The 14,590-nt window shown below is 45.8% G+C and overlaps 3 protein-coding genes across 3 annotated transcripts; all 3 read left to right on the forward strand.

Annotated features, from left to right (window-relative positions):
- LOC140653654 (olfactory receptor 5G9-like) lies at positions 1-1,000 on the forward strand. Its single transcript, XM_072865974.1, has one exon. The coding sequence runs from the start codon at positions 62-64 to the stop codon at positions 998-1,000; it is 939 nt and encodes a 312-aa protein (XP_072722075.1). The 5' UTR covers positions 1-61.
- Positions 1,001-6,313: 5,313 nt separating this feature from the next.
- LOC140652769 (olfactory receptor 5T7-like) lies at positions 6,314-7,312 on the forward strand. The gene has a single exon (XM_072863985.1). It carries the CDS (start codon positions 6,314-6,316, stop codon positions 7,310-7,312), a length of 999 nt encoding a protein of 332 aa, XP_072720086.1.
- A 3,800-nt stretch (positions 7,313-11,112) lies between these two features.
- LOC140652770 (olfactory receptor 8I2-like) lies at positions 11,113-12,063 on the forward strand. Its single transcript, XM_072863986.1, has one exon. The coding sequence runs from the start codon at positions 11,113-11,115 to the stop codon at positions 12,061-12,063; it is 951 nt and encodes a 316-aa protein (XP_072720087.1).
- Positions 12,064-14,590: the final 2,527 nt, after the last annotated feature.

The raw sequence follows: 14,590 nt of genomic DNA on the forward strand, positions 1-14,590 counted from the left end.
ATGGTTTCCACTGTCCTCTATTTTCAGGCTCTCTCCTTCCTCGGTAGACAAGAAGCCCTGAATGGCAGAGCAGAATCACACCTCAGTGGCCGAGTTTGTTCTCGAGGGCCTGAGCGACCACGCAGAGATGAAGGCAGCCCTTTTTGTGCTGTTCCTGCTCATCTACACCGTCACCCTTTTGGGCAACGTGGGGATAATCGTAGTCATCCGAGGTGACCCACGACTCCACACATCCATGTACTTCTTCCTTGGCAGCCTCTCCATTGTTGACATCTGCTTCTCCTCTGTGATTGCCCCCAGGACCTTGGTGAACTTCCTGTCGGAGAGGAAGACCATTTCCTTCATTGGATGCATGGGCCAAGCCTTCTTCTACATCGTCTTCGTGACAACTGAGTGTCTCCTGCTGGCCGTCATGGCATACGACCGGTACGTGGCCATCTGTAACCCCCTGCTCTATTCCTCTGTTATGACTCGGAGGTTGTGCATGTGGCTGGTGGTGGGGTCCTACATTGGGGGTGTCCTGAACTCCATCATACAAATAACCTTCATCGTTAGGCTGCCATTCTGCAGCTCCAATGTCATCAACCACTTCTTCTGTGACGTTCCTCCCCTCCTGGCTCTGTCCTGTGCCAGCACCTACATCAACGAGATGATCCTCTTCTCCTTGGCCGGCATCATTGAGCTCAGCACCATCTCCACCATCCTGGTCTCCTACATCTTCATCTCTTTTGCCATCCTGAGGATCCGTTCAGCTGAAGGCAGGCAAAAAGCCTTCTCCACATGCGTGTCCCACCTGACAGCAGTGAGCACGTTGTATGGGACGACAATCTTCATGTATTTACGTCCCAGCTCTAGTTACTCCCTGAACACTGACAAAGTGGTCTCCGTCTTCTACACGGTGGTCATCCCGATGCTGAACCCCCTCATCTACAGCCTGAGGAACCAGGAGGTGAAGGATGCTCTGAGGAGAACAGCAGAAAGAATCACAGTCAGGCTCTGAATCCTCCTCAGTAAAACCTGATACAAGACTTCTCTCAGAGGCTGTGGAGCCTCCACCCATGGAGATATTCACAAGTTGCCTGGATGAGGCCACGAGCAACCTGATGTGGCTGTGAAGTCAGCCCTGCTTTGAGCGGGACGTAGAATAATTTTTGATCAGAAAGGACATCTAGAGGTCTCTGGTCCTATGAATGGCAAGTTATACACATATATACATATATGTGTGTGTATATATATTAAAATACACTATTAAATGTGTATTATGGTATATATTTATATATAACGCAACATATTCTTGTGTTAAATATGTATGCCAGCACACTTATGTTACTGATTTTTCTTGTTACTCCCTAGCCTCAGTTTAGCTGTAATAGCTGCGCAGTAAATGAAGGGATGTGGAACATGTCGTTGTTGGTTTTAGTAGAAAAATGTCTACACCAGAGAAATGCCGAATAATTTCATGGGTGGCATCGGGCGCTTGGGGTCTCAGTGATTTATGGGCTGGGTCTGGGAGGCAGCTCCTGTGAAAAGCTCTTCCTAGGAAGGATGGAAACACAAGATCTAAATGGATAAACTTTGCAGTTTTAATGCAGTTGGGGGTAATGGGGTATGGTGAATAAGCCAAGTGAATGAAATATAAATTCTTAAATAGGTCTGTCTTTGAAACCAGGCTGCTGAGTGATATTGCAGGGTTAATTTGATCTTTGCCACTTCTTTTTTCTCCTTTCAGTTTTTCCCCCACAATTTCTGCCTTTCAAAGCCTTGAAACAAAGCTCTAATTAGTTTTCTAATTTATGCCCACAGCGGTTTGTTAAAAACAAAGACAATAATATTATCAGTAGAATTTGCATCCAGAGATTTGCACTTTGGAGTGAGGCAGTGGGGAAAAGGAATTAAAAAAACCCAACCAACCAAACAAACAAACAAAAAACCCCCCCAAAAACCACCCCACCCTGAAGCAAAAAAAATGAGGGTAATAAAAAACCCCCTCAGTCTTTATTTCTTACGCAAGAAACAACTCCTGCCCAGAACTGCAGCTCCCCCCTTTCACCATGTTCTGAGCAGAAACTTGCGGTTGCTGTGAAAATGCCATGTCACCCGGGGGAACAGTAACCACAATTTCCACCCCCCCAAAAACCCCCATCTTTTATATTTCTTTAGCATTTCGTCACTCAAAGGTAAGAGATGTCCCTGATATAATATCATCTGAACAGCTCCTCTGGGAGGGGGCGTGGAGATGCTCGTCTGGGAGGGAGGAGGCTTGGCTGGGTCCTGGATGAGGATTTTCCACCTGCAGTCACTTGATGTGAGCTGTGTTGTCAACAGTGGGAAAAATACCCTCTAACGTGGTAAAAAATAACCCAAACAGTGATGTGGCCCTGGTCGGCACCTAGAACTTTTTTTTTTTTTTTAAATTATTATTATTATTTTTTGATACTAAAGTTACCAGCCTGAAGCTGACTCTTACTGTTGCTGGCAAGGCATGACAGTGTACAGATACCTGTTCTTTAGATGCCCCTTTCCTTCTCCAAAGTTGCATTTCATCTACTTCTGAATAAAATCCATGCCTCTTTATACATGAACAACTTATTTTCGTTCCTTCTATGTACCATTGTGCTCTGCTGTCAGCCCCGAGAGATGCAAAGTGGCCATAACAGACTTCCAGGTATCAAAAGGGAGTGCTGGAGGGGGCAAATGCTAAATAAGTAGCTAGAAAAATACTGATCAGGATTTCCTATACGTCGTCACCATCTATTGGACATTGTTGGAAATATCTGCTCCTTTTTATTTTAGATAAAAACTATTTTTATGTGCTAGTAAGCCTTGGGTAGGCAAGTGGCTTGTCCTTGTTCAGGAAACTGGGAAATAGCTTATAAATAAAACAAGACCATCATCTCGCCTCTGCAGTTGGCTGGTCCCATTTAGATTGTTTCTTTTCTCAGCATCGGCTGAGCTCCTGCGCCTGTTAAAAATGAACAGGCAATGTCAGATGTTTGAACAAGCTTCTGACCAAGTTCCCCTCGCATTGAGAAATGGTGCTTTAAACAGCATTTTTTTTTTTTCCTAATGCAATTCTTGGGTGCGGCTTCAGGTTGTATGAAATCCAGATTATCAAATTCACTCTGCCTTAAGAATTACTTTTCTCTTAAATAGTCTGGGCTAACCATACAGAACATGAAATGATAATTCCTGGTATTTTAAATTATTACCTCCTCCATCAATGGTTTCCTATAGATCTACAGATCATTCTCAGAAAGGGTCCCTGCAGCACATCTTTACTCCTGACACGGCCAGCCCAGATTTTACACCAAAGGCAAATGAAAATACATAGAGAGATCTGAACTTCTATCCCATGTAGGTGAAGGATTTAATTTTTTTGTTGTTGACTTATGCAAATCGCATCCATCACTACCCAAATAATCCCAGGTGAGCAGCTGCCCTCAGCGCGCTCGGGTGCTGAACTAAATGGATGAGCTTGCCTATATAATTACCCGGTTCCTGGGTCAGCGTGGTGGATTCATCCTGGTGACCTTCACGGGGAAGAAACCCACCCTTCGCTATGAAATGCTGAGTGCCAGGTGGATAAAACCGGGGTCATCCCCTGCTAGTGTTGGCTGGAGCAGACGAAGAGGTGACTTTTGTCCTTTCCTGGAAGGAACTGCAGTCGGTGCAGCCACCTCTCATCTTTGGGAGCAAAGAATAGGAAGAGTTTCTGATTGAAAAAGAAAGGCAGAGAGATAAAAATGAAAATTAAGGCACTTTTTTTTTTTTTTTTTTTCATTCTGAACATCAGCATAAACTGAGAAAAGGAAATGCTGGATTTCTGATTGCATGTGATCTGCACTGAGGGTCGAACGCTTCCAAGAAGAGCCACTCTGTGGAAAAAAAATAAGAGGTTTTTTGAATACAGATATTGCACGTGCAGTAGGGGAACTGCAATAAACCATCTTTTGGGATTTTTTTTTTAGGATGTATGAAACTATTAAAGGCAACATTTTTTGAGTTGCTATTGTTCAAATAACACTTTCTGGTGTCACTAATTTAAAAAACCCGTTGGCTATATCTTGACCTGGCAGTGGAGGGTCTCGGGACCTCTCTGGGCTTGGCAGGGGCTGCGTCTCACTTGGTCTGACAGCTCCCTGGAGGTTAAGATGTTATTCCCTGAGTTGTTGTACGCCCAGGTCTGTGAATACTGTGAAGAGCAAAGCTCTGGAAGCATGGGTAGATGTCGCATGGGAGAAGACACGGTGTACTTTTCCAGCTGGAGCGGGGAGTAGCTGTGAGTATAAAATATGCTGCGATTGGACCCGAGACCGAAGTGGAAGAAATCCCGCTTCGTCCCGTGGCATCCGCAGGATCCCCAGGACTTGTGGCAGACTGTCCCCCGCTCGGCTTCAGGGCGGCAGAGACGGTCACTGTGAGAAAGCAGAGGGATGCTGGAGGTGTGAGCACAGGGTGCTTTTGCTTCACATTTTAAACCATACCATTAACGAGGCTTTTCTGCATTCACTAGATAGTTTGGGCTGTAAGACTCTTAAAACGCCAGCTAGCCAAAGAGTGTGTTTTAGCTCTATAGATCTGGCACCTTCCCCTTGTTCCCAGATCGAGATTTTGAGGATAGCGTCCACCACGAGAGCAGGCTAGCGGCTGTCTAACCAGGAGGATGCACTGCAAGGCTTTGCTCGGCTCGGCAGCGGTTGGTCTTTCTCCTATCCGTAACTTCATGAGCTAAATCTTGGAGAACACTAACGACAGGCTGCTTGGTGAGTCCTAGGGCAGCTTGTGGAAAGGTCTTGTGCTGGCTTGCCCAAGAGATGCAAGATCTTACCAAATTTGGGTAGGAAAGCAGGTGTCACAAATGAAGGTCCTTTCCCCAGGAGGACAAGGTTAAATATTCGGGGGTTTTCTGACAGTTATTCAGCAGAGCATGGACCAACCAGCTGGCTGTCAGCATGAATAATATCTAATCCAAGGCAGCAAGGGATGGGTTTTTAATTTAATTTATCTATCTCCATTCTAGTCAGTGTCTTCAAGCTGCAGGGAGATGTGATTCCTGGCGGGCAGCTATCATGCACAGCACAAGCTGCAGCCTTAGAAACTTCCCGGGTTTCATAGCTACATCTTGGATCGCTTCACACAAAGCAGTTGGCTCATCAAGTAAGAAAAAGTGAGGGTGAGCCTTAGTTAATTGTGAAATTCGGGTCAATTCTCCAATGGCAGTAGACGTCTGCATCTTGGCAGGTGGATGCTGCCTCTGGGGGAGGATTCAGCTCCAGACCCAAACAGCTCGATTTTCATTATTCGTAACGCATCTTCCAGCGCCGTGCGGATGGCTCAGACGCTGCTTCGCCTCCGGCATCTCTACGTAGGCAGTGAAAAGCAGCTCTGAATCCCCATTAATAACACCAGGAGACCAGACGGGTGGCTCACAGGACATCTGAATTGAGATGTCTGGATCTGGAGGTGAACCTCGCCCCTTCAGCAAAGGGTCATCAAATAATTATGATGGTTAAGTTTGGATCTGCTTGTCAGACACCAGGCAGCACGCACTCTTGCTTTGCTCTCTGGTGTAACTCTGTCAAGCAATGATTAATGTTATCCAGGAAAAATCAATGTTTATTTATTCTATCTGTCGTAGACTGTGATTTTAGGAGCTGCTGATTTCTCTCGGGTGAGCAGAGAGAGCAAGCCGGAATTGATCCTTTATCTCCAAGTTAGGCATCACGTCTAAAGCAAAGTGAGGTGAGACAAATCCTGGCTCTTATTACTGCACCATCCTACACGAGGGAAAATTACGCTAAGGAAAGTCGCATTTTCCAGTGCTTTCACCTAGAAGAGGTCTCCCTGGGACACAAGGAACAGATATTTAATCCTGGACTGGGAGCACTCAAAAGATGAGAAATAATTTCATTTTTCACAGCAGTTATTGTGAAAATCATGGAGTGGTGTGTGTAAATGGCTTGAGAGGAACTATGAGAAAGCTCTGCAATTTCTTTATGCTTTATTCGGGCATGGTATTGCCCTCCTTCCTTGCCTTAAAATATCCACCCACTTCCAAGTGTGTTGCTGGTGGTCGTATGCGCTTATCTAAGGCTGAACGGGGAGCCCGGCCTCGGGAACTTGAGTTTTTCAAGTTTTTTTCAAAACTTTTCAAAATTTTTCAAAGAGAGGAAAACCTTTGAGACCTTATATTGACTTAAAGTGGTGTAACTGCTTGATAGATGAAAATTGTCAGTCTTAACATTATTGACAGACGCTATTAAGCATTTCCATTTGAAAGACATAAAGCAGCTGAACTGCTTATATATTCAATATGGTTGAAGATAATTATACATTTGCATCTGAGTTCATTCTCCTGGGCTTCACAAACCGAGAAGACCTGCAGGTGACATGCTTTGTCTTATTCCTTGCCACCTACGTGGTCACTCTAATAGGAAATCTGGGAGTAATTATATTAATCAGAATCGATTCGTGCCTACACACCCCCATGTACTTCTTCCTAAGCCACTTGTCTCTCCTGGATGTCTGCTACTCCTCCACCATCATCCCTCAAACCTTGATGAATGTTTTCATGGAGAAGAAGGTTATTTCCTTCGTTAGGTGTGCCACTCAGCTCTTCTCCTTTGCGACTTGTGCCACCACCGAGTGCTACGTGCTGGCTGCCATGGCTTATGATCGCTACATGGCCATTTGTAACCCCCTGCTCTACTCTGTGGTCATGTCCCAGAGGCTTTGCGTTGGGATGTTGGCTGGTGCCTACTTAGCTGGTGTGATCAGCTCCACCATACACACGGTTTCCATATTTCATCTCCCGTTCTGTCGGTCCAAGAGGATCAATCATTTCTTCTGTGATGGACCACCGCTGCTAGCCCTCTCCTGCTCTGACACCCGCGTCAACGAGGCAATGGTTTCTGCCGTGGTGGGGTTCAACGTGCTAAGCACCACGGTCTTCATTCTAGTCTCCTACTTGTCGGTCCTCTCCACTGTTTTGAGGATGCGCTCTGCGGCCGGTTGGCACAAAGCCTTCTCCACTTGTGCCTCTCACTTGGTCTCCATCGCTTTGTACTACGGCAGCTCCCTCATCACATACCTGCACCCCGGCTTGAGTCACTCCTTGGAGCATGACGAGGTGGTCTCCGTGCTGTACTCTGTTGCAGTCCCCATGCTGAACCCGCTCATCTACAGCCTAAGAAACACAGACATGAAGAAGGCCATGAGGAAAGCAACAGGTAGAGTCCTCTCCTCCTTGTCCATCCACGGTTCCTGGTCAGCTGAAAGGAGAGGTCTACCCTTCCATGGTAAGGAGGGTTAGATATGGCACCTTCAAGAACGAGGGTCAGATATTGCACCTTCAAGAATGGACTAAATGCTCCTGGAAGCAGGACACCTGGCAAACACATTTCTCCTTGAACCAAGGCTACGCGCTGCGCTAGGAGGGATGGGACTTTCCCCGGCTGTAGCCTGAGACCTGACAGTGACCATGTATTGGGCAGAAAGTTATTATCCAGAGTCAATGTTATTTAAATATGACTTAAAATAAATATTATTTGTTATTTAGCTATTATAAAAAAGTAGTAATCAACTTCATTTCAGGCTTCAGCGAGCTGAAGGGAGAATGCAGTTGGTGTCTTTGCCCTGCCAACGTCAAACCAGCCAGTATCTGATCTCATGTTTTATATTAATGAATGTCCTCTGGTGACGTTCCTGGTACTAGCAGGATGTTAATTGAATTTCCCAGGATTTTTAGGCCTAGACCACGACATGAGGTCACGTGAAATGACGCTGTGAGGATGTGTTGGTCATCAAAGCACTCATGGTAAATGGGCACAAGTCGTATTTGAGCCTCTGCTCTGCCGTGAATTTAACTAGGCATGTAAAGGGCCGGAGTGCCGGTGGGAGGGAGGATTTTAGGTCTTCCTTTGCCCCAAACAGCCAAAGTGCTGGTGGTCTGGGGTCGCCTCATGATGGAGGTGGAGCAAGTGCAGTACCGAGCTGTCTGGATCTGGGATTTCAAGCTCCATTATTCACCCTGCAGACACACATCCTACCCAAGCAGGTATCCTTATTTTGCCTTCCATGGTTTTTTTTTTAAATAATCTTTGAAATCTCTTTTTTTTGTCCTAAGGTTGAGTGAGGGTTATTTTTTCCCCTCTATTATGTTGCTTTTTCCACTTCACAAGCCTTGGTTTTAGCCCAGTACTGAATGGGGAAGAAAGCGATTAAAAAGCACAGGGAAATCCTTTTCTACCCACCTCCAGTGCATCTCCAGGACTAATAGTCTGGTGCCTTCCAGCAGAAAAACAAAACTACGTTAAAAACATCTAAAGCCATCTATATACTTCTCCATCTTGCTTCCCCACGCTTTCATAGCTCGGTATTCTTTTCCATCTGCCCCATCCTTTGTGTTTTCTAAATGTCCAGGACAAAGTTATCATTTAATATTTGCACTCAGGGTTTTATAACGTCCCTTCATCTAGCAGAAGCTTTCAGGAAACATTGGCACTCAGGATTCATCAGAATAAAACTGGTAAATCTGAGTTAATTGTTATCTCTTCAAAGCAGCTGTGTGTGATGCTTTTGAGCATACACCGAGTGTGCTGTGTGGACACCAGTGAAGTGTATGGAAATAAATATATCTGCTGGAGAGGACTCCCCGTGGCCATGCTCGACCCATTCATACAGCGGATGCTCCGTTAGGTTTGTTTTCAGCATCCTTCAATGCAACATTAGATCATCAATCAGATCTCCTTGTTGGTAGTAAAGGGCTTTTTTTTTTCAATACAGAAGTCTGCGATAGTTGGATAAATAAAAAGCAAACTCCCCTGGGCTTGTCTTTCTGCAAGACCAGGCGGTGGCACGGGCAGCCTGGGCAGGTCTCTGCGGGAGAGCTGGTCTTGGAGGGGTTGGTGCAGCCAGAAAGGTTTTGGGGCGGGGGGGTGAGATCGAAAGGGGCTTTTGCTGAGCACGTCAAAATATTATCAGCTGGAGGAGGGTCCTGAGGGAGAACAGCTTGCACAAACATCTGAGGTAACGCTTCATCCGAGATAAAACCAGCCAGCCTGGGCGATCCTGCTCCCAAGCATCTCCCCTCCTACCACGGCTTCAACCCATTGGATGGGCTTCTCAAGGAGCTGCAGGCACCGCATCGACCAGCACCTTTCCTTTTAAGCAAGCAGGTAAAAAAGGGTTTGACATTTCCAGTTGGGGACCCTTGTCGTGCTGCCTCTTGTGAGCTTGAAAGCATTTTTAAGTGCGGGTGGTACAAGAAGACTCAGCCCGGTGCTTCGCTGCTCTCTCTGTTATCCCTTAACCCGTAACACATTTCACAACCCTGCTTCCAGCGTGACTCGCCTGATTTCTCTCTTTAGCTGTTTGTATACTTCATAGTGCAAAAAACACATTAGTATTGATCAGCACCTGAAAAATGTCCCCCAGTCCCTTTTTGTGGGAGCTGGACTTGGCGTAATAAGTTATGAGGAGCAGATTGCTTTTTTAAATTTCATGTTACAGTAGTATTTATGTAATTTTTTTAAAAAAATCTGCATTCAAATGATCAATTGGTAAACCTAAAAAAAAAAAAAGCCTAATTAATGCTTCTGTTTTGTTCATATGACTGAAGCTTCCCACGTTCCTGTTGAGATGAGAAGAAAATTCAGAATAAAAGCTTCTGCTCTGTGAAGTCCCACAGCACGGGCTCATGCTCACAAGTAGCTCCGTCTGTACTTGGCAAGATTTTAAATACTTTTATTATTCAAAATAATTTATTTAATATTTAAATATTTTTAAACATTTAACCTGTTCTTAACCTTGAAGCTGTTTAAGATATGATTGTCCTCTCCAGGGCTGGAAGTTCACCTATGAGCTGGCCACCACAAGTTGCCTCTAAGGGATGGAAACGTGCACCTCTAGGACTCAATCAATTTAATCCCAGTGATTAAATTGATGTCAATAGAGAGAAATGCACGCTTCGAGGGTACCAGTCATCCAGACGGAGCTACAACTACGTCTCCATTACCAAGAAATGTTGACCAAGAAGATCCGAGGTCGATAGAGTCAAACGAGTGGCACTGGGACGCAGTTACCCTCCTGCACTCCCTTCAGCCTTCTGTCTTTTTTTAATGCAGCCTGTTCTGGGCGAGCAGATGCTGTTTTGTGGCTGGGATGTACCGGTGCAGCTGCATCTAAAGGAAGCCCATCCGTGCTCTCCAAGGGCATCCATGGCGTGAACCCAAGTGCCCTAGCAGGGGTTAGGAGGTTTGCTTCAAAAAAACCACGCTCCTGACCCCATCTACAACTGCTCCAGGGACGTTTCAGCTGAGATGTAGACATCTGTAGATAGATCTGCCATCAGATAATTCATCTGCAGAGGGGCTGAAGAGGGGAGATGGGAACATCCAAGCTGAAGCTTGGAAAGTTTGGTTTATATGTAATATATTTTAACGCTGTTAGGTGGATATTTGAGTCGGTCATAGAAAGCTCACTGCAATCACAGCAAGGCTGTGCTGGAGACAATACCACTGCTCCACCCCCCGCCCAGAACACGCAGGGGTTTTTCTTCAAAAGCAGGTAAATTTAGAAATTAAAAAAAAAACAAACACCCAAATGATTTCAAGTGCAGGGCTTGCTTTCGTGATGAAAAGGCTGCACCGGAATTAATGAGGCCACAGAAAAGCACTGATCCAGTCTGGAAAAAAAAAAAAAAAAAAAAAAAGGAAAGAAAAAATCCTCAAAATTTCCAGAAATCAGTGGTGAGAATCTGAATTTTCTCTGTTTTCCACATTTTGGAATGTGTTTATTTGACTTCTTGTTTTTACACTTGAATAAACATTTTTCTGTTTCTTAGCGTATCATTAGTACAGTGTATATAAATCAGGGCAGAATTATTCTCTTTTAAAATCTGACTGCGTAATTAGCTCCTTCACACGTTTGACTTGGAAGCTTGGCTTAAAGGCAGAAACACAGTTGCCTTGTATTTTTCAAAAAAAATGCACCATTTTCTATTGCATTTACTTTACAGATTAAACTCCAATGTTTCCACAGTATTTCTCTCCTAGGGATTTATTTGACTGATTCATTTTATTTCTATGCAAACTCATCTAACTTGTAGCAATGATGGATGGAGAAAACCTCACTGTTTTGTCCGGCTTCATCCTCTTGGGCTTCTCTGATGCCCCAGAGCTACAAACCACCATATTGACAATTTTCTTATCCCTGTATGTTTTAATGGTGCTGGGGAACCTGATGATGATCCTCCTAATCAACGCCGACCCCCAGCTCCACACCCCCATGTATTTCTTCCTGACCCATTTATCTTTCATGGATTTTTGTCTTTCCTCCACTATCATCCCGAAGGCGCTGGAGACCTTCCTGCTGGGGAGAAGTCACATCTCTTTTTTGGGTTGCTTTGCGCAGGTGTATTTTTTCCTTGCTCTGATTATCTGTGAGTGCTTCCTCCTGGGGGTGATGGCTTACGACCGATACACGGCTGTGTGCAAGCCGCTGCTTTATGCCATCACCATGTCCAGGGCGCGTTGCTACGGCATGATGGTGCTGGTGTACACCACGGGCTTCCTCACCTCCCTGGTGCACACCGTCCTGGTGGGGAGGTTGTCCTTCTGCCAGGTCAGGAGCATCAACCACTTCTTCTGCGAGCTGCCCACCCTCCTGCAGCTCTCCTGCTCCGACGCCCGCGCAAACGAGATCTTGCAGCTTTCCAGTGCTGGGCTTAACATTGTGGGCTCTGTCCTGATGATCCTGGTATCCTACACCTACATCCTCCGCACCATCCTGCAGATCCCTTCAGCCAGGAGGAGGCTTAAAGCTTTCTCCACCTGCACCGCCCACCTGGCTGCCATCACCATCTTCTACGTGCCGGGGATGCTCGCCTACATCCAGCCTGGCAAGGCGCGTTCGCAGGATCAGGCAAAGCTGTTTTCAGCGTGTTACGTCGTCCTGACCCCCACCCTCAACCCCTTCGTCTACAGCTTGAGGAACAAGGAGGTGAAGGGGGCCCTGAGGAGGCTGTGGGTGCGAAAGCTGGTGCCGCATCTATCCAGGCTCTGAAAAGGCATTTGCAGCTCTTTGGTGCTTTGGAGGTAATGAAGGAATATGCATTATCGGTCATTATTGGTCTGCTTACAGACAAGGAGATCACGCAGCAAGTACAGAGTATGGAGAACTAGCGTAACGAATCGTTCTCTTCAAATGACTTCCGTTTATTTTAAGCGTGGCGTGAGCCTTCAATAATTAATCAAAATAATTGCCAACACTTTCCTAGCAAAACTGAAATAGTACCACGATGTTTTGTGTCTAAATTGTGTTAAATATTGCCCACAAAAACGGTGCTTAAATTGGAGGTAAACAATTACTAATATTTCCATTGCCTGCTTGGTAATCATTTTTCCCAAACGAGCTGGAAGAACTGAGGATCTGTTCGAGAAGTCAGTGATATATGGAGAGCTGCAATGTGGCCCAGAGTCTCTGAATTTTTGTAGGAGCACTATTAGATCTGCTCTTACGAAGGCTTTGCTGAGACAGGCATCAGTGAGGTCCCCGTCGTAAAGGCTGAAGGTGGGAGATAGCAGTTGTCTGCACAAGGAGGGGCTGAGAAGGTTTGCAGGATACTGCCAGAGGCGATCCTGACAAGCGGGGTACGTTTAGGCAATGTAAGCGACCTGGAATGTGATAATAATAAGTGGAATGTGACCGTCCCGGTCAAGGTCCAGCTGTGACCTCAGATGCAATTTCTGACCCATGTACAGAAGAGCCATCAGAAAGCACACAGCCATGGTGCTGGCTCTGGGGACCTGGAGCCGTGCTAACGACTTTGTTGCGGGCACACATAGGTTAGCACGTTGCCGGAAGTGTGTCCCAACCCAAATCTTCTTGGGAAGGGTTTTCTTTAGATCTATTACTATTTTCCTTGTTGGATGATCAGTCAGAGGTCCATGCTTTGTGTGGCCATCACTGAACCACGTTTGACTGAGTTATGACTCTTCTCCATGTCATCGCATGGCTGAGGTGGAAGATGCTCTAAAGAAAACAGTAGGCAAAGGTTTTTTAACATTGAATTGGACACACCTTTTGTGTTTAATGAACGATACAATTTCTGGAAGAACATGTAGGTTGTATAAGTGAATAAAGTGAATAAATTTTATGTTTTAAAATAAGCATCTTTGTAAACCGTGGTCTTCCTAAAAGAACGGTAATGAATAATGAATGAATGCAATGGCAACCAGTTAAAACCAGCTTTAAGCTGGCGTGAAGTGAAATGCTATAAAGCTTTTAACCAAAGTTTCATGAAAAGTAGAGGCATTTGGACAATTTCCCCAAGAAACAGAGAACACGACATCTGAAGCGCCTTATTCTGCGTGACTCAGAAGGAGGGAGGAGAATCGTTAACACGCAGCAAAGGAGCTCATCGCTCCTTTCTGCTCCGTCCGTCCATCCTCTGTGCATAGGGACACAGCAGAGAAGGCTGGATACGGTGCTGTAGCTGTGTTTAGGGCACTGGGTCGGGAAAAAAACAGTTCCCCTCTCCCTGAGACATCAGGGAGTGCAACCACGGTAATTGCCATGGGCAGCATCACCTGGGGCCTCCACCCACACCCTCTGCCCCAGGCTTGGGGCACTATTTAAGCTCAGCCCTGGGTCTTTGACCACTTTCAGAGTTGTGCTGTAGCTGTGCTTGCTCCTGGTCTGGGTCCTGGTTTGTTCTTCAGCTTTCCTGGCTTGAATATGGCTCTCGGTTTCCCCGGGCCATCAATGGGAGCTGCTGTTCTGCTCAGGCGCTGTGGGACCGTGCCCTGGGGGTGAGGTTCTTGCCCACCCTGCATCGTGGCCACTTGCAGCTCCCAGTTTGCCTTTCCCTGGTCCTTGCTCCTCCCTGAGCCATGTTGCATCATGCAAATAGCACAAACAACTCTTAATGTGAGACAAGACCCTCTAGTGTCCAAGCTAAGGATAAAGCAAGCTCTTATGAAAGGTAAGTGTTATAAAGATCTTCCCCCTCACCCCTTTTTCTGCGTCCGTCTCTTAAGAAAAGTGACCCCTGCTCAGCTGCATGCTCTGAGTGGATTTTATTTTACTCTATATTAGGTATCCACACTGTAGATTCTTACATCTGAGCAAAAAAAGTTTGGATTATTGGTATAGCAATACAGTGGGTGGTCAGGATTTCTATGGCCGTCTAAAAGAAATCATGATAGGATCATTTATCTTTTATTTTAGGTATGAAAAAAACAATGTCTGGACTAACTTAGATGTAGCCATGTGCAAATTAACATTAAGCGACAGATGACCCCCGTCTTCTCTCCATGGGGACCTGGCATCCCAGCTCTCATTGCTCAAGGTCTCTAACAGGTTGCAGTCAGTTGTCTCTGCTTTGGAGAGCATGAGATTCTGCAGCATCCCTCGGTGGTGCCTTCTCAGCTATACAGCTGTCCTGGGGAAGAGTCGGCTGGGAGGAAATATCATTTACAACCGCCCTATGACAAGAAAATAGGGGAAAAAAATACTTCTCCATAGCTAGTTACATTCAATCATGCTACGCTCCTTGCCAATAGGGAGAAATACCACTCCCTGCTGCTGC

Source organism: Ciconia boyciana, chromosome 6 (assembly GCF_034638445.1).
Source record: "Ciconia boyciana chromosome 6, ASM3463844v1, whole genome shotgun sequence".
NCBI classification, from domain to species: Eukaryota; Metazoa; Chordata; class Aves; order Ciconiiformes; family Ciconiidae; genus Ciconia; species Ciconia boyciana.